This window comes from Oreochromis niloticus, linkage group LG11, assembly GCF_001858045.2.
Source record: "Oreochromis niloticus isolate F11D_XX linkage group LG11, O_niloticus_UMD_NMBU, whole genome shotgun sequence".
Classification (NCBI taxonomy): Eukaryota; Metazoa; Chordata; class Actinopteri; order Cichliformes; family Cichlidae; genus Oreochromis; species Oreochromis niloticus.
In genome coordinates, this window is record NC_031976.2 from 31524590 (window position 1) to 31542718 (window position 18129).

The window sequence follows — 18129 nt, forward strand, 5'->3', positions numbered from 1 at the left end:
TCACCTGAATAAAATCTGTTATTGGAAGAATTGGAAGAACATTTTTCTCTGCTAAAATTTGGATTTTCCATTTTAGAGCTCAGGCATTTCACATTTATCTATGATTTATAAACCAAATTGAACATCTATGTTTACCAGCTCCACGTCCAGCCTGTCATACTGGAAATAAGTCAGCATTACCATTTTTTTCTTGTCCTCTACAGAGCCCCATTTCCTCCATGCCATTGAGTATGGGAACTACGTGTACTTCTTCTTCAGCGAGATCGCAGTGGAGTACACCACTCTTGGCAAGGTGAGGTACTCATTCCAGAGCAGACACTCCACAAATTTGTGTTGTGTGTTGTTTAAGCTTGTTGTAGTTTCTGCTCGAAGTCAACATGCAGAGCACATTCCTGACTGCTGTTCAGTATTCTGTGTCGGCTGCGTCTGAGTGTGATGATTATAAATGATTTCCACTCCTGTCCCCTCAGGTGGTTTTCTCAAGGGTTGCACGTGTTTGTAAGAACGACAATGGGGGCTCCCCGAGGGTGCTGGAACGTTACTGGACATCATTTCTTAAAGCTCGGCTGAACTGTTCTGTTCCTGGTGATTCTTTTTTCTACTTTGATGTTCTCCAGTCTCTCACCAATGTACTGCAGATTAACCACCGGCCGACCGTGCTCGGAGTCTTCACCACACAGGCAAATAGGTTGGCATTTTTTCATGTTTTTTTCAAGGTAAAGATGAAATTGAAATGTTGGTGTTATAGTTAGTTAGTGTGATAATTTCTCTCAAGTCATGTTTGTTTAATCCTCTTTTATGTGATCTGCAAATTTGACTGAATTGAATTCGATAAACAAAAGCATCTTCACAAAAGTTAACCCAGAAAATCTTTGTTTTCTTCGAGGTAACTTACTAGGTACTACATGAGTGGTATCTCAAATGCTATTACTTTAGCATTTATTAAATGCTATTCTTTTTTTCACTTTTCTGCGTCTTCTGAAACGTCACTGAGCCAAACTAGCAATTTAGACCATTCTGATGCACTTTTTGGCTTTCAGTGAATGTCAATGACAAACAGGAAGCAGTTCCTCTCATGTTCTGTAGGTCTAAACTCTTACAGACATCACCCAGCAGACTTGTATGTGGCAGACACAAATGTTCAAATCAGTCTGATCGGGTATTAAACTGAGTTTAAGCAGCCAGCTTTTTCTAATTTCTGATTGGTTCCATATGAGAATAGATCAGTTATATGTTCTTCCCCCTGCGCTCTGCTGGCGCCTCACTATTCTCTGACAGAGAAAACTTTTGTTTTTGCCACATGTGAGAAAGAGCAACATCTGATAATATCAGAACCTGATTTTCATGATTGTCTGGAGTTCATATGTCAAAGCAGCTGGGAGGATCAAAGTCATTCACTGCTTTCCATGAAAACATGCAGTACAAGCTGTTAGTATGTAATTCTAGATGGATGCATTTTTAACTTTTGCAATATGGAGACTGTTCTGTTTTTTTCCTTGTGTCGTATCTACACTGTAGAGGGTTAGAAAGAGGTAAGAATATTTGACATATACTAGCAGTAGTAAAGATGAGCACAGACAGAGCAATCAGAAATCATATTTTTGGCCACTTGTGACAAGAAGTCAGTGGGCTGAATTCTTGTCTTTAGCTGGTGGATTCCAGACTTTTGTCTTGCTCTTTGTAAAGTCTTCTTTTGGGGTCCTTTTAACAGCATCACTGGCTCAGCAGTCTGTGCTTTCTACATGGATGACATAGAGAAGGCCTTCAGTGGTAAATTTAAAGAGCAGAAGAATAGTGAGTCAGCCTGGACACCTGTTCCAGAGGAGCAAGTCCCAAAACCAAGGTGAGAGACTCATCTTTAAATAGAAACTGTCACTTTCCTAGAACATTTTTTTTCTGCTTTTGACAACAGAGCTTTTGCAGCTGTTGCTGTTATTGTTCTGCACAGACATCTCTTAAAAAAAGCAGCCACACAAGGCACCTGTTTTTTTCCTCCTGCTCATCCCCAAAAACAAACAGCTGCCAGTGTTTTTACATCTGCCTGTGGAACCAGATTTATGTCTAATGCTTTTTTTTTTTTCGCCCTCTCTCGCTCTGCTGTTGTCGTGCAGGCCAGGCTGCTGCGCTGGTGAGGGCTCAGCCGCCGCCTACAAGTCATCCACCAATTTCCCTGACGAAACTCTGACTTTCATCAAGTCGTATCCGCTCATGGACGAGTCCGTCCCCTCCGTCAACGACCGACCCTTTTTCACCCGCACCACCAGCAGGTAGAAGATTTGTTTCAATAAAAGAACAGATGGAAAGGATTATGAAAAGTATTTTTGTTAAATTACTTTCAGTCATTTTCTGATGGCAGTATATGTACTTGGAAATCACTAACAAAAGGCAGTTGGCACCTGCCAGCATCCGCACAAACTAGTGGAGTGTTGAGTTAAGACTCTAATTACACTCTCCTACAGACTAAAGACATGTATGTTAGGTTAACTGGTGACTCTAAATTACCATAGATGTGGATGTGAGAGACTGGTTGTGTGTCTATGTTAATGTGTGCTTTAACAGAGGGGCGAGTTATCCAAGGTGCTACTCCACCTCGGTTAAAACAGACAATAGGTTTAGCATTACAGCTCTATCAGACACCTGAGAATTACAAAGAAATGCCTGGTACAATTATTTAAACAATAAAAACTGGTGACATTTAAAGGAGGACTTGCATAAGCTCTTTGGTTTCATTTCCTGTACTTAGTGCATCAACACCTAAAAAACAAATGCAAAGTTATTCCTCAAGACCTCTCAAATGGTCATGTATTTTTTGGTGAACGTTGTCATTAGATCACATTTAAAATCATTACCGTGAGCGTTGCTGTTCAGAACATGGCTGCAGTTATAAAACAGACCTTTAGGAGAAAATGCCAGGATTATTTCTTTGGTACTTTAGTGGCTGTTTGCCTTCACAGCATCATGTACCAGCAGTGTTTTTCTTGCAGCTGTGATTGGTATTGATGAGTGACCTCAAGTGGAACACACAACCTTGCTTGCCATTAAAGCACATGGATTTACATCAAACATGAAGGGGGCACAAAGAGAGGACTTTTCTGTAGGGCTGGCCTAGCTCCACAGCCCACCTGTCAAAGGGAGGACGTCATTGGTGTGTGTGTGTTGTGATATTTGAGAATCCATCTCATACCAGATGATGATGCAGTGAATGTTGAATTGGTGAAAAATGTCATAAGTGTTTCACGCCGTACCTCATGAACCTCAGACATGTATGTACTCACAGCGGATACATATCACTGATTCAACTTACAACCACAGGCACAGGCTCATAGTATACAGGAGCCTTCTCCACGCCTGCTGAAGCAGAGCCAGGCTGACAGCCAGCCAGACACTGCAGTGGCTTCACACTGGGGAAACATGCACCGCTTCACATCTGGCGCCAAAAACATCACATCTGCTTCGCCTATCCCCAGAGTGATGCTAGATAAATGAAATCTAACCAGAAGCGCATCACGCACTATTGCAGAGTCATTGCGGGGACGTGCCCGTCAAGTTCATGTGGGTAAACACACCAGCCTCTGTGGGACCATCTGGGAGGCACTGAGGGAGAAGTGAGGGCACAGAAGTTGCCGTGGGTGTCCTTTTTATAAGAATCTAGAAGCACTGCGATGCCAAAGAAATTATTAGAGGAAGTTTGTTTGTTTAAATCCCCGGGCCAGAGAATGGAAATACAGCAGAGAAAATGAACGAGTTAAGCCTATCCACCTCTCAGCCACCACTGGACTCAAGGTGCCCTTCAGCACAGCTTTTAATCCTCACCTGCTCCAGTGGAGCCAACAGTAGACAGCTGTGGTGATACTGGGCACCTCCCAGGTGTAACTGCGAGAAGCTGGATGAATATGAAGCAGGGTGGCACTTGAAATAAAGCAGCGTGTCGCTGGACTTCCACATAAATACAACCAGAAAATAGAAAACCGGGCCTCTGTGCAAGTCTGCATAGAAAAGTGGCTTAACAACACAAAGGATGGATCGATTGAATGGCTCTGGGTGGGCGGATAGATGGATAGATGAATTGATAGGATGAAGGCTTTAAAAGATGTAGGCGATGAAGGAAGGGGATAGTGGGTTGGTAGATGAAGTGACTGATTTTATACTGATGCTTTATACAATGAGCTTAGTACTCACCCACTGTTTGTTTTGTTTACCACTGAAACTCTACTTTCATAAAACAAAGAAGCAATAATAAGATGCTAACCAGAGCATTTGGTGTTGTTAACGCCCACAAATTTATGCAAGCAAGGGACATGACAGCTTAAATTTAGATGATCTGCAGTGTAGATTTAAGTCGCTTTGCCTTGTTTTCTTGGTTTTTTTTATGCAGGTTCAAGTTGACTCAGATTGCAGTGGATACATCTGCAGGGCCGTATAAGAACTACACGGTAGTCTTCCTCGGGTCAGATAATGGCCATGTGCTGAAGATCCTGGCCAGCACTGAGGGAGCCAACGCATCTTTCAGCACCCAGCTCCTGGAGGACCTTGATGTCTATAACCCTAACAAGTGAGACAAAGTCTATTATGTGTCGTGTTGCTTCTGTATTAAACGATGCGTGTTCTTATAATTGTCTCTTTGGATTATTGCTCTCTCTTTTCATTTCTTTTGCTTTCTCTGTACTTTACTTAGCACATCTCTGTTCTTTTCCTTCTCTGTTGCTTGTTCTCCTCCTCTCCTTGTTCTGCCTTGATCTGTCCTGCCCACCCACTCTTTGGTCTATTGTAACACTTTGCATCACCCTGTACAGCTGGAGGGGATGCTTTTTTTCCCCATGTATTCTTTTGTTTTCTTGCTGCACAGCTTGAAAAATCTATCTGCATGGAGTTTGATTCACAGTCGGCTTTCTGTATAATTTTCAGACTGTACCAGCCGTGTACAGCGCTGATTTAAAAAATGAAACAAAATACAAAATGCCTGATTGTGACAGTTGGTGTTTCTCTGTGTTCCCAGATGCAATGTGCGGGGGGAGGATAGGAGGGTCCTGGGGCTTGAGTTGGACCGGGATCATCATGCGTTGTTTGTGGCGTTCTCAAGCTGCGTGATCCGCGTGCCGCTGAGCCGCTGCTCTGAGTACAGCCACTGCAAGAAGTGAGTCAACTATACAGTAAAGCATTATCGCCACCACGGGGATGTGCCATGCTTTTTGGTTTTGTTTAAAAAGTTTCTGAGTTTAAACTATTTGTGGTGGGTGTTTATTATTTTTTCACAATAACTTGAGAACTCAGTGATTGATTTTGAAAATGAAAAATCCCAATCAAAGCTGAGAAATATTTCCCAAATGTAGGCTCAGTGAAGGCCAGAGTCTGGACAGAATATTATGCATATTCTGTATAAAGTTTTTGATACTGATCAGTATATTTCGTTTAAGTGAAAGGAGAAAATTTGTTGGAAAATGTATCAGAGGTCCCAAAAACTGTGCAGTACCTCAAACACCATGCATGGATTTTGTGTTTTCTCGTTTTGTGCCACAAAGAAAATGACACTAACTGATCCAGGTAAATCAAGTAAAGTAGGATCAGTTTCCCTTAAAGCTGCCAGTTTAGCAAATGCATCCACTCACAATGCTTTTATAGGCTTTCGAATAGAGTACTGTACCATAAAGCAGATGTTGGACTATTATTTGCCCAATTCTTAGAGTTGGACCACTTTTTCAAATAAGTACTATTAAGGTATTTGTGGTGTTGGCAGGTAAGTGACCATAGGAAACAAATCAAAGGGTATTGAACCCATTAGCAATTTTGTATGCCTTCTACATTGGAAATTCTGTGTTGAAAGGTTGGACATTTTCATAAGCTCAAGTCGTCAGATTGCTGCCTGATCTTCATGTTTGAGTATACATGGTCCATTGTTTATACAGCTGTAATAAGGAGCATTTTCATGTGCGAAAGCATGCACAAATGTTAACTGGCAAACTCGAATTTGAAATACAAGCATATGAGCCCCAAATGTAGTCCTATTAAAGATATTTTTTGCAGCTGTTTTTGTTTGTTTTATATCTTGGAGTGTGTTTATACTGTACGCTGGCAAGAAAATAGATTATCCACAGAAATCAGAAAACACATTTGCATGCAGTATAAAAGTGTGTGTGTGTGGAGAAAGTCGGTAATAAGATTTCTCCACTTGCGTCTACTTTGTTTTGGGGGAACAAATGGTGCTCCTTTCTTGATTTTCCCTGTTTCGAGAGAGCATAACTTTTGCTTTAGCGTTTGATGTTTCAGATGTCAAACGTTCACCGGTACAAAATTACATATACCCTTTCATCATTTTGTTCCCTTTTTTGCACATGTGTAGCTGATGTTTAAAAGGCTGATTGCGTTTACGGCCAAGAAATCAACCATTTTAGGAGAACAGCAGGGAAAAGCTTTAAGCCCTCCACCCGAACTTTAGAGACTGCTTTTACATGAAGTTATTATCAGAGTATTAGGTTACCACAGAGTGGCGAAAAAGAATGTAAAACACATGATGTAAGTATTTCACCTATGTTACTTTCATGTATTACTTTTAGGAAAGGTATGGTTTCATCATTGGTCCGCACAGATCTGCTGTTTTCATCTGCTGCGATTTTCGGCTCTGTGTTTGAACAGAAGCTTCACTGAATGTTTATGCTGCATGCTTCATGTCGTCGTTTATCTGCCCAGGTCCCATTGCATTGAGTCAGTTTTGCTTTTATCCGTTTCTAAGTTTTCCAACTTGGCCTATATTAAAAAACTTTTCCTTGTAATTTTTCAGGGGTTTACTCCAAGTTCACGTTGCTTACCATTGCTCAAACACAGCTGTCACAGCCCATTGTATTCTGTAATTTCTTAAACAGGCCAAAGTAAAAGCTTTTGTGAAAGAACACGCTTATAAGCAGAGCACAGCAACAGCTTCAAGTTGCTTTGCCAAACTACATTATAGCCTCAGTTAATGTAGTTGCTCCTCAGCTTCAGGGTCTATTTTTGGTGCTGTGAGGAATGTTGGCCCCTTATACCCCCCCTCGTTCTCAGCCCCTTCAACCCAGAGGAAGGATTTCTCCTCAGCTACCCCAGGGAATGCATATACCCCCATAGCATGCAAACCCCTCATTGCAAAGGCCTGGAGAAGCTCTCAACATCATTTAGTCATAAATTGTATCCAGCTGATTGGATGAGAGCCAGTAATGTTGGTCACTGCTTTCTTTTCCTTATGTTGTAAGGCAGAGAAAAAGGAAAAGAAGGAGCAGAAAGAAAATGGATAGGGCCTGTCTTACTTGAGCTCATGGCCTTGCTGCATCCACAGATCCTTTTTAGAGACTTACAGCTACAGCACACCTCATCCTGGGATTAGCGTCCCCCATAAGCAGCATCAGCACTGGCCAGGAGGTCAGATTTCAGCCACAATATCCTCCTTTACCACACCGCTGAAACTATCTCCCTCTAGATGAGATTTACTCCATCTCTCTGGTGTCTGCTTCCATTTTCTCTCACTCTTGGCTTGTTTCTCTCTCACTCACTAAAACCAGTACCGTCAGGTTTGTTTTCTCACTCGAGGCCCTGCTGCCAATATTAGGTTTCAGAAAACGCTCTGTTTTGAACAGCAGCAGAGAACTGGATGAAATGGGAATTTTAATAAAACAGTATAATAAAAGGGCAGAGGAGGCCCCAAACCCTCAAACTCTTTAGATCCAAGGATTTTCAGCTCGCTTGTCTATTTTTTTAATATATTTTTTTTTTTAATATGAACTGGTTCAACTTGCTCATATTGTTATTCAGCACTGCTCTTAAATAAATTTATATCAATTGATGCTGTCACATACAGGGTACTATTAATTAACTGAAGATGTAATGCCTCAAAGGGTAATTCCAGGTTGTTAAAACTTGGCTTGTATTTTTATAGCGTTGGCTGTATTTTCTGTAACCTATGATGATCTTGTATTGTATCAAAGTTATTGCTGATATCCGGGAAGATTGCAAGTCTGTAATAACATCCGAAAGGTGCCAGACACATGAGCAGTCAGGTTAATAGAAAGGCTTTAAATCAGACAGTCTAATCCTCCAAACAAGTCTCGCACATTAAACAACAAAACACACTGTAATTGCTCAGCAGAATAACACTTATAAGCCCATTCTTATTTCAGAACCTCATTTTTCTCTTGTGTAAGGTTAGAGAATAATGATAGTCATTGTTGAACTATAGCTATGGCTGCCAGTGGGAGGCGGTAAGCAGTCTCCTGTAATAAATTGTCCTTTTTGCACTTCTTATGGGTAAGAGACATACGAGTATTTTCACTTGAGCATAAATATATAATATGTACATTTGGTCTGGAGCTAATGTTCATCTTGGTTGAACAGTTCATTTGACTTGAAATATAGTGGTTTCCAAAACTGTGTCGCAGTCAGCACAAAAGGTCAAAGTTGAACTGTAATGGATATGTAGACAATACAGGGCCCTAATTTTTTCTTACAGGTAATCTGAAGAAACTGTTGTACATGTGGTCTAAGGAGCTTGGAAAGAAAAGTGTCTGGACTTCTTTTGGTTTCCTTGAAGACGTTTCACCTCTCATCCAAGAAGCTTCTTAGGTTCTAAGAGCAACTGCTGGAGAGTCCCAGATTTTAAGTCCTATGGGGAGTGTCCCCCATGAGGGTCATGGACCCCCTATTGATCCTCTACCTAATCACACGAGTGAAGGTGTGGGTCACAATCACCCAGGGTTTTTGGGTGAACCCACTGTGAAACCTAGCCCCACCCTATCATGTGATTTCCTGAGGTCAAAAGGCCCAGGATGTGAGTGGGCGTTAAGGCGTCTGGGAAGGGATCTCAAAACTGGATTATAGATGGCAGACAGTTGGTGTCGTAAACCACCGCCTCTGTTCAAAGATGGTCATGGACATAGGTGGCTTCTTTCACTCCTCTTTCAAACCATCTGTCTTCTCTGTCCAAAATGTGAACATTGGCATCCTCGATAGCGCCTCGATAATAGGGGGTCCATGGCCCTCTTGAGGACACTCCCATAGGGCTTGAAATCTGGGACTCTCCACCAATTGCTCTTAGAACTGAAGAAGCTTCTCGGATGAGAGATGAAACGTCTTCAAGAAACTTAAAGAAGTCCAGACACTTTTCTTTCCAAGCTCCTTAGACTACGATCACCTGGATGACTGAGAACCTTCACAGACATGTTGTCCATGTGATTGTTTTACCTGTTTGACCACCTTCTTGGTATGAAACCACATGTGCAAATGTTAAGCAGCATAGTAACTATTCAGAATGGTTAATATTACCTTTAGTTTTCCATCAAGCAAATATATGTAATCCTTAAATAGTTGTTCACCAGTGACATATCATATCTGAAATCCTTTCCACTCAGTATTTTGTTATTCTCAAAATTGTGGCTGCATGACAGCTGGAAGTCATGAGGCTCAGCCTTGGAGGCCCTCAGCAGCTAATGGATGCCCCATACGCACACACACAACATGACATACACACCTCTGTGTTCACTTTAGTTTGACAGAGAGAGGTCTGAAGTTTTAAAGAGTGGCACGGGACACACACAAGTCTGTTTTAGAGAAGCTGCACTTACGACAAAGAAAAAATGACTTCACTGCACATCTTTAGAAATCAGATCTGGAGAACTGACTGTACTGTAGTGCTGATGGCAGTTTCTGACCTGTGAGTGTAGATGAATCTCTATGATGACGGTGAGAGGAGAGGCACAGTAGAGTTAGATGTGTATATAAATACAGACCCTATGGCGACTGTATGAATAATGTATTAATGCAGCACGCAGTGTCACATATTGGCAGTCACACACGGGATGAGGCTAATTTCAGGTTCTTGATACCTAGAGGGCTTCAATTTGTGATGCTGGACAAAAACAAATAAAACACTTCAGTTTTGGGGGGTTTTATTTTGGCATTTTGTTTTTCATTTCCCATGCATGTTGAAGTGTCAGTAGCCCTGCATTGAACAAGAGCAAAACGAGGATTGAAACATAAGAAAACATGCAGTGGTGTCTGCATTTTTAGGTTTTTGTATACCATTTTTAGATAGACATCTGACAATGATGATATCTCCAGCCGCTTCATATTGTAAGCCCCTCCAACCAAGAATGATTCTCTTATTGCAAATAAATTATCCTTCAGAATAAAAATATTCCAAGCTGTAAAGAAAAAGATGTTGGTTTGCCAAGAATGCTTACATCATGCCTAAAGACACAAATACAAGTCTACTTTTGAGGTAAGCACTCAGAAATAGCCAAGTATATGACCTTGCCTAAACCTACATTAACAACAGGGCTTTTGTATTATTGTACTGTCCTCCCAATAACAAGAACCGTAGCAATTGTTTGTGAAAATGCCTAAAGCGAGCGGTCTATATCTATATGTCTTAATGTTTTGTTTTCTTGACAAAGCATGTGGATCGAGGAAAGGTAAAGATATAGGATATTGTTGTAGAGCCTCAAAGGTCCACATTAGGAGGAGGTCTGGGTGTTTGAATTAATCCACACAGCACACAAACTGCTGTTCTGGAAGACACTGACAAATGACATCCTGCTGATAAGGGCATCAGCTCAAAGAATCTAATATCGGCTGTTTTAAAAGACAAAGACAAATGTTTTATTTTGTCACTTGACATTACCATTATTGCAGTGCGTTTGATTTAGCTTTAAAAAGCTAAATCAAATGAGGAGGACGTGCCATTTCATGTCATGCCCTCCACAGGAATTTAGGTTGGGAAATTTCTGGTCATGTGATCATACATGTTTTTCCCATCAACCCAGTATGCAGATAATTGAAGAAAATTGTTGCTTTAGCAATTGGAATATAGTTACTGAATTTAGGATGGGTATTATTTTGCATTCCCCCTTCAAATACATGATTACATGTGTTGCTTTGTAAAGTGTTGCTCTTAATGCGTATGATCCCAAGGTTAGGGATAGGTTTTTGTTGTCGTTTCAATCAAGACAGAAAGAAAGAAAGTTTGTGTAATGTTTTGGCCCGTGTATTTATTTATACCCAGTTTGCAGCTGCAGATTGCACAAGTACTAATGGGAGAATATGTCCTGTCTTGACTTTCCGTTTTCCTGACCTGGCACAGTGATATGTTGGCACAGCTGCACACACCTGCATGTTCAGTTGAGACATCAGTAAATACTTAAAGATATTTAAAACGGGTCACAGGATCTTTGTTAGAACTTGCTTTTTGTCTGCCTTGAAGGTTTACTTGACTTGTTTTTCTTTTCTTTTCTTTGGAATTAGGCTAAAAATATCTCTGAAGTAGCTGTAGATGGGAAAAGCAGGAGAGCATTATTGTTTTTGTCATTCTTTTTGGGCGTACTTTATGCTCATTATGTCGGTGCTGCTGGGTGAATACCACACACATGCAAAAAGTAAGCTCTGCACCTGTGAAAAATTGTGTTCATTCGCTCACTGACACCCAGCGTTGTTTTGCAGAGACATACTGGAAGTATGAAGGCCACATGATTCATACAACACAGAGAGGGAAAATTGCATCCACAGACTTGTGCAGAATGCAGTGTTAGAGTTTTATCAACAAAACTGATGTGTGGGTCTCAAAATGGAAGAAAAGTACTGAATGTTGCAATGCTGCAGGGAGTTTTTACTGTAGGAACCGTGACTAAGTGAGGTTAATGCTGACTGCTATAGGAAAGAGGTAAACGGGTCCACTCATTGTGTTTTTATACTAAAGCAAGTAGTGTCAGCTGACTGACCTGTGTTTTTACAGTATGCATGCCTCGCCAGCGTGACTACACTAAAATCTTGACATTCATCATATGTCCCTAATTATTAATGAACAACTTAACCTAGCTAGATTTAGAATTGATGTATAATGCATGAATAATGCAAAACCAAACAGATGCTGGTTGTAACTTTTAAGCCTGTGAGACATGCAAAATGTCACAAAACCTTTCTTTTTTTCCCCCTAATGTCTTTTTGTGTTTTTATAGCCAGACAAAAACAAGTCTACAGTTCAACCTCTAATTAGAAACTAATCTGATTGCCATCCAACTTCTGTCTATTTGTATGAGCATCAACATTAATTTCTGTTGTAGAGAATGCAGTAATATTGGAAGCAATGACAGGCATGTGATTAAATGTATGAATAATTATTCCACAATAAAGTTGAAGCTATACTCTATTTGAATATTACACATTTCTGTAACACCAGATTGTAGAAGTAAAGTAGTGCAGCTCTTGAGCCTCGGACCCCCCTGTTTTTATGCAAATTAAATAAAGATGTAAAGATTTATGCTGCAGTTTCAGTAACTCTGCTTTTATTTCGTCAATTAGTGCTGCTTGGTAAATGATGTTTTAACCACACTTAAAGAAAATGAGGATGCTGCAATTTCATGTTAAATGTGTTTATTCAACTTATCTGTCTTTCCTTAATGAGACATTAAATGTTCAGCCACGTGGTGCAAACCAGCCTCCACATGGAGAGTTCTTTACCCTTTGTTAGTTGAGGGATGTGGGGATTTTTTTTTTTTTAGGTTTGTGGCTGGGTAGTGCCTCATTACCCAACTAACATCCACTGTCTGCATGCATGCATGCTGTTCTTCATGTTTCCTTCCATCACTAACTGTCTGTCTTTCTGTTATGCAGAAGCTGTTTGTCCTTACGGGACCCTTACTGCATCTGGCTCAAGTCGGGCAGCTGTGTCACAGTTTCACCTGGTTTCAGGTAAGTCACACATGCAGTGAGTAACAACAATTTTTATAGGGCTTTAAAAAAAAACATTATAATCATTAGGCGAGCGCTGACTTTGAAATCAATCAAAGCTGCTTCACTGCTGTGTTGTTTGTATCAGAAATTGCCAAAAGCATTTAGTATAATGAGGTTCACTGCAGTGCTGATTTAAAATTATTAGCTGTCTGTTTCATTGCTGTGATGCATACATTTAATGTCAAGTGAAAGATCTTTGCTTGAATGGCAAGCTGCATAATGTAGCAATTTAATTGTTAAAATTCCTACAAATTTTACAATGCTCAGTCATATTTTAGGCACCTGTGCCAGGGTCTGCAGCGTGTTGCTGTAGTGCAGTTTGCTACATCCCAGTCATTTTTAGCGCTATGTAGAGACTGGGGATAGTAACTGTTTCTCTTGCTCATGTCTAAAATTGAAAGTGCTCTGAGTAGCGTCTAGAACAACACCCTGACAGCAGAACAGTGCGACATGCTTAGCAGATTTCACTGAGCCACTGGATTCCAATCTGTTTGACCATGTTGAGTATAATGCAAAGGTCAGCTTTGAGTCAGGAAATTTTGGTTAAACACAATATTAATGAAAGTTATTATTAATTGCTCTCTGGATGTGAGCAGTGTAGCCAAAAAGCAAAAAGGCTACATTACAAATCTATGTAAATGGTTATAAGACAAATGCCTTAAATCAGTATTTTGTTGAATGGTTAGCAGGGGCGAGAAGTTTAATTACACAACATCCTATACAAAAAACACTGTATTGCTTACTTTAAACATTAAACTACATTAGAAAAGAGTATTTTATACAACATGATGCTAATTTTGGTTCTCATTTAGAGTGATATTCATAATAGAAAAAAAGATATGATTCACAGGCTGGCTACCCTGTAATTGAAAAGTCAGTGTCCCTGAGTTTCTCAATCAGATCAACTCTCCTGATGGTTTAGTCTCAAAAATCAAAGCTTGATGCTTCAGAACAGACGTCTGCTAACCACTAAGCGGGTGGATATTGATTCTGTGAATTAACTCATAAACTGATTCTGTGCAGTTGTAAATTCAAGCTACTTATTTTTTTTTTATCTTTTACTTTGAATTCTAGTGGGGATTCAGATCTGTTGAAGGATACAAAATGCACTCATTTAAAAATGCCCTTTGATAGGTACGCCTTTCTAATACCAGGTTGACCTTCCAAGCTGCCTTAATTCTTCATGGCACAGATTCAGCAAGGTCCTGGAAACATTCCTCCCAGATTTTGCTCCATATTGATATAATAGCATCACAAAGACTTGTTGGCTGCACATCCATGATGCGAATGTCCAAATTCCAACACAACCCAAAGGTGCTCTGTTGGATTGCTATCTGGTAACTGTAGAGGCCATTTGAGTTTAGTGAACTCATTGTCATGTTCAAGACACCAGTTTGAGATGATTGAGCTTTTTTGACATGGTGCATTATCTTGTTGAAGGCAGCCATAAACCCATGAGGCTATTGTCCTCTGACCTCTGGCATCAACAAGGTATTTTCACCCAGAGAACTGCAGCTTACTGGATATGTTTTCTTTTTCAGACCATTCTCTGTAAAACCCAGAGATTGTCGTATGGGGAAAATACCAGTAGATCAGCAATACTCAGACCGATCCGTCTGGCATGAAGGACTATTCATGTGAACTACTTTTTTTCCCCAAATCTAATGCTCTGTTTGACCTTCAGTTCTTTTTGGTCTTTGTGACTGATTACACTGGCTTCCTGTTATGCGACTGGCTGATTCGATGTCTGCATTGCTGAGCAGCTGAACAGGTGTACTCAATGAGGTAGCATATCTTAGTAACAAAGATATCTATCATTAACACTAAGCTGCTTTTGGCAAATTAATGCTAGTACAAGGTGAAGCTATTAAGGGAATAAGCTGACCTTGGTCTTTATTAATTAAGGGTCATCCTGCAGTTTATTTCAGAGGGCACTGCAATGAACTATTAGTTGACATTGGTTTTCTGGCTCCACTTCAGTGAGTGGCGGTCTGTCCTAAACTAAAACATACTTTAAAAGTTAAAAGCCCTTCATGTCGTAAAAGTAATTTTCTGATCCCATCTATAATAATGAATCACCCAAACAAAAGTGTGCAGATTTGCTTCATAATCAAACACTCCAGGAGGTTTCAGCTGTTAATTCTTCCCCGGACGAACATATAGTAATTAGTGGGAACAGTCACTGTGGTGTTTGGTCAGTCTGAAAGCACATGGGAGGGCACAGCGATATAAAGGCATTATTAGTTTCCTAACTCCCAGGCACAAAGGACAGGTTTGCAATTTAGTCAATAATGTGCAGCCAAACAGGAAGAGAAGCAATAATTTTTTAATCTCATTTCACTCCTCAAGTGAGTTGTTCAGCACTGCACGGATCAACTTGACCTGCTGGGGTGATGTGCTCTTGACAATCAATAGCTAATCTACGATGAGACAAGTGGGCAACATCAACATGATGAATATGTGATCATCATTTTGCCGGACTCTCAACATGTCTCGCTTTTGTTTATTGTACTGGACGTGTTAAATCTGTGTAATTGGGTTGTTGATGGTGAAAATGTGGTGGGTGAGAGGCAGACAGGTCAGCATAATTAAAATCCAAATATATTTCTTTGCTCTTGCGAACTGGAAGGAAACTTGAAATGCGTTAAAGCTGCAAGCGTAGGATTTGTCAGGTGTATTATTAAACTAAAATCACAAAAGAGTTTCTTGTAGCAAGAAAAATCCACCCATCCATCGATCAGTCCATCAGAGCTCAAAGCTTTTCAAGATTTGTGTGATCTTGTAGCAGTGAAATAACTTGTATAGTATAATGTTCTGCTATACACTCTGCTCCAGTTTTGGCTAATGAATATATCTTTACTCATAATACTTCTGGTGAGGCCAGTTTTTCCACACCTCAGTATAGTAATAGGCAGAAAAACAGTTCTGCTGCCATTACTGCCAACCTATTTTTCGCTGCCATTAAAGGGAAAGTTAAGGTTTGCAGTAGTGCACCAGTAAAACCTGCTGCTGCAGCTCAGTTTGTGCTCCAAATTTAATCTACGCCCATTTTCCTCTGTCCCAGTGTGTTTTTAATATTAAGACAAAAATTTTTATGCTTCATTTATTTCCGTTGTGTGTTCCTTCCCGGTGTAAAGGTGGAGGCTGTTAAGATCTTGGGAGACACTGGGGCACTGCATCTACTTCTCCCTTTCAGTTTGATGTGTGATGTGGCTACAACTGTTATTCAAGAACACGAAATTCAATCTAGCCTGTGGTTTGGTTACTGGAGAGGTTGCAGTTAAGGTGTACCCGGCACTACCCATGGAGGTGGCCGACATAATTAAGCAGAGCTGGCGCTTTTCCCGTGTGGCTTAGGGCAAGAAGCAGGATGCTGTGTTGATTCATTCGGTTTGTTTTGACAAATAAAAAATTAAACATGATGAATTTATTTGCAGTGATGCTGATTATAGGACCTCGAAAATGTGCATGTAAATTGACCAGTCTTTGTATTTGTACCTAGACTTTTATGCTGTAGTGTACTTGCTAATACAGGGTCCGCATCTAGCCTGTGTGATGTATGACTGATGTTATCAGCATGACTTTCTCCGCCAGATGTTTGGCTGGTTGCTTGTTCAGCAAGCCAAGGTGTAACACAAGATTGATGGAGTTCATATTCTTTCTGTATTGCATCACAGTGATAGGTGCGTGAGACATTTTTTTCTATTCTTTAAACGCATATATATATATATATATATATATATATATATATTTTTATAATGTGTAGTGTGTGGAGAGAAACACTGCAAGGAATTGAAGTTCAGGTTCAGAAATGGTAGTAGGAGACAATAAAGGAAAATAAAAATGGAGCAGGGGAAAAACTTTTTGCAAACTTTCCAGTACTCAGACTGAGAAAGAGTAGCAGTCTGGTTAATGCATAAAAAGCCAGTTCCATAATAAAAATTGAAAATAATAATGTCATAGTTCTATTTAAGGACAATCACACGAGACAATTTTGTTTCACGGCCACTGCAGACCACGACTGTATGCTGTAGGAACAAAATAAGCAATGTAATTTCAGCTGGACTCTAATGTGCAAGCAACAGGTCGACCATTGCCTCTGTTTTCTTCAGACCCTTCCCTCCCCCTCTCCTAAAGCCTGGGCCATAAAATCAGAAGTGATGTTCAGCTGCGTGTGTTTCAATCATGCAGCCGTGTACCGCTCCGTTTGGTAAAATAGGGAAGAAAGATGGATGGCTGGTTGGTCGGATGGACAGATGGATGAATAGGTAGGCAGATAGATGGTTGTAATAAAGGGTAGAGGAGGAGAGGTAGGAGTAAGGGCAGTTAAAGGTACTATTTTCTTCTCCTGACAGTCAAGGACTATGTGCGTCCCTGTGTGGTTGATATACAACCTGCTGCTAAATCACCTCGCCTGGTGTTTTTTTTTTTTTTTTTTTCCTTCCTTTCTTACCTCTCTGTACATGGGTTGTAAACTGTTGTGCTTGGAGTTTGCTGTAGACTGACATCGCACTACATTTGCCCCTGTCTCACACACAAACACACAGAGGGAGAGGAAGAGAGGGAGAGTGCCACTCTCACCGTTGACTGGCTTCCAATAGATTATTCTGACGGCTGAAAATGTGCAGCTCTGGAATTATTGCATATCTTCTGCTTGGCCACCCAGACATATTACTTTCCCTGCCCTTGCACGGACAGAGGCTAATGGGATTTTTTTCTAATTCATGTTGCTGTGCGCCACGTTATATTTGTGTATTTGAGAGAGCCTGATATTTTGCTTCTTGCACATAAATCATTATTTTTTTGTTTTTCAGTCTGTGTGGTGAAATTGTTGGCTTGTGACTGTAAAGGGATAGATTTTAGGAAAATATACACTTAATAGCTATTTTGAGAGTTTTTTGGCCAAGGATAGCGACTTCCTGGAGTTTTGTGACTTTGCGGTTGCCAGACAACGATCTGATTCCACCAAATGGTTAGCTCATCTTAGCATATAGCCTGGAAACAGCTGGTTGTCTGGCAGGCTCGCATTATTAACACTATTCCAGAAAGTCGCTGCACACAGACAAGGAAAGGAACAGCATATTGTAGATTTTAAGTTGTGGTTTATTTACAGAGTCAAGCTGGCTGAAATACTCGGGTAAAGTGGTTAATCTGATAATGTGTGTCCTACTGAGGAGGGGGGGCAGGCATTACTTACTGGGTTTATAGAGAGCTGGATGTCAGCTAGAAACTTGCTGCATTGTTTAGAAATCTGTGAATGTTTTATGGGTTTGGGCTTTTTTTTATGCCTCCTGGTGCATGCTGAGATAATCATTAAAGACACGCTGCTTTCAAAGAACTAAGGAAGAGATTATGATTTAAAATATTTTTGTCATTATTAAGAAA

The 18129-nt window shown here is 40.4% G+C and overlaps 1 protein-coding gene across 6 annotated transcripts in view; it reads left to right on the top strand.

Moving 5' to 3' along the window:
* The window catches only part of sema6cb (semaphorin 6Cb), a 149045-nt gene that overhangs the window by 102994 nt on the left and 27922 nt on the right, over window positions 1–18129 (top strand). For all 6 annotated transcript variants that reach the window (XM_005455151.4, XM_005455148.4, XM_003450302.5 and 3 more), the window contains 7 exons: window positions 204–292; window positions 471–688; window positions 1712–1843; window positions 2112–2267; window positions 4376–4552; window positions 4997–5134; window positions 12625–12702. In XM_005455151.4, the coding sequence (XP_005455208.1) occupies window positions 204–292; window positions 471–688; window positions 1712–1843; window positions 2112–2267; window positions 4376–4552; window positions 4997–5134; window positions 12625–12702 (988 nt within the window). The remainder of the gene's footprint in view (window positions 1–203; window positions 293–470; window positions 689–1711; window positions 1844–2111; window positions 2268–4375; window positions 4553–4996; window positions 5135–12624; window positions 12703–18129) is intronic.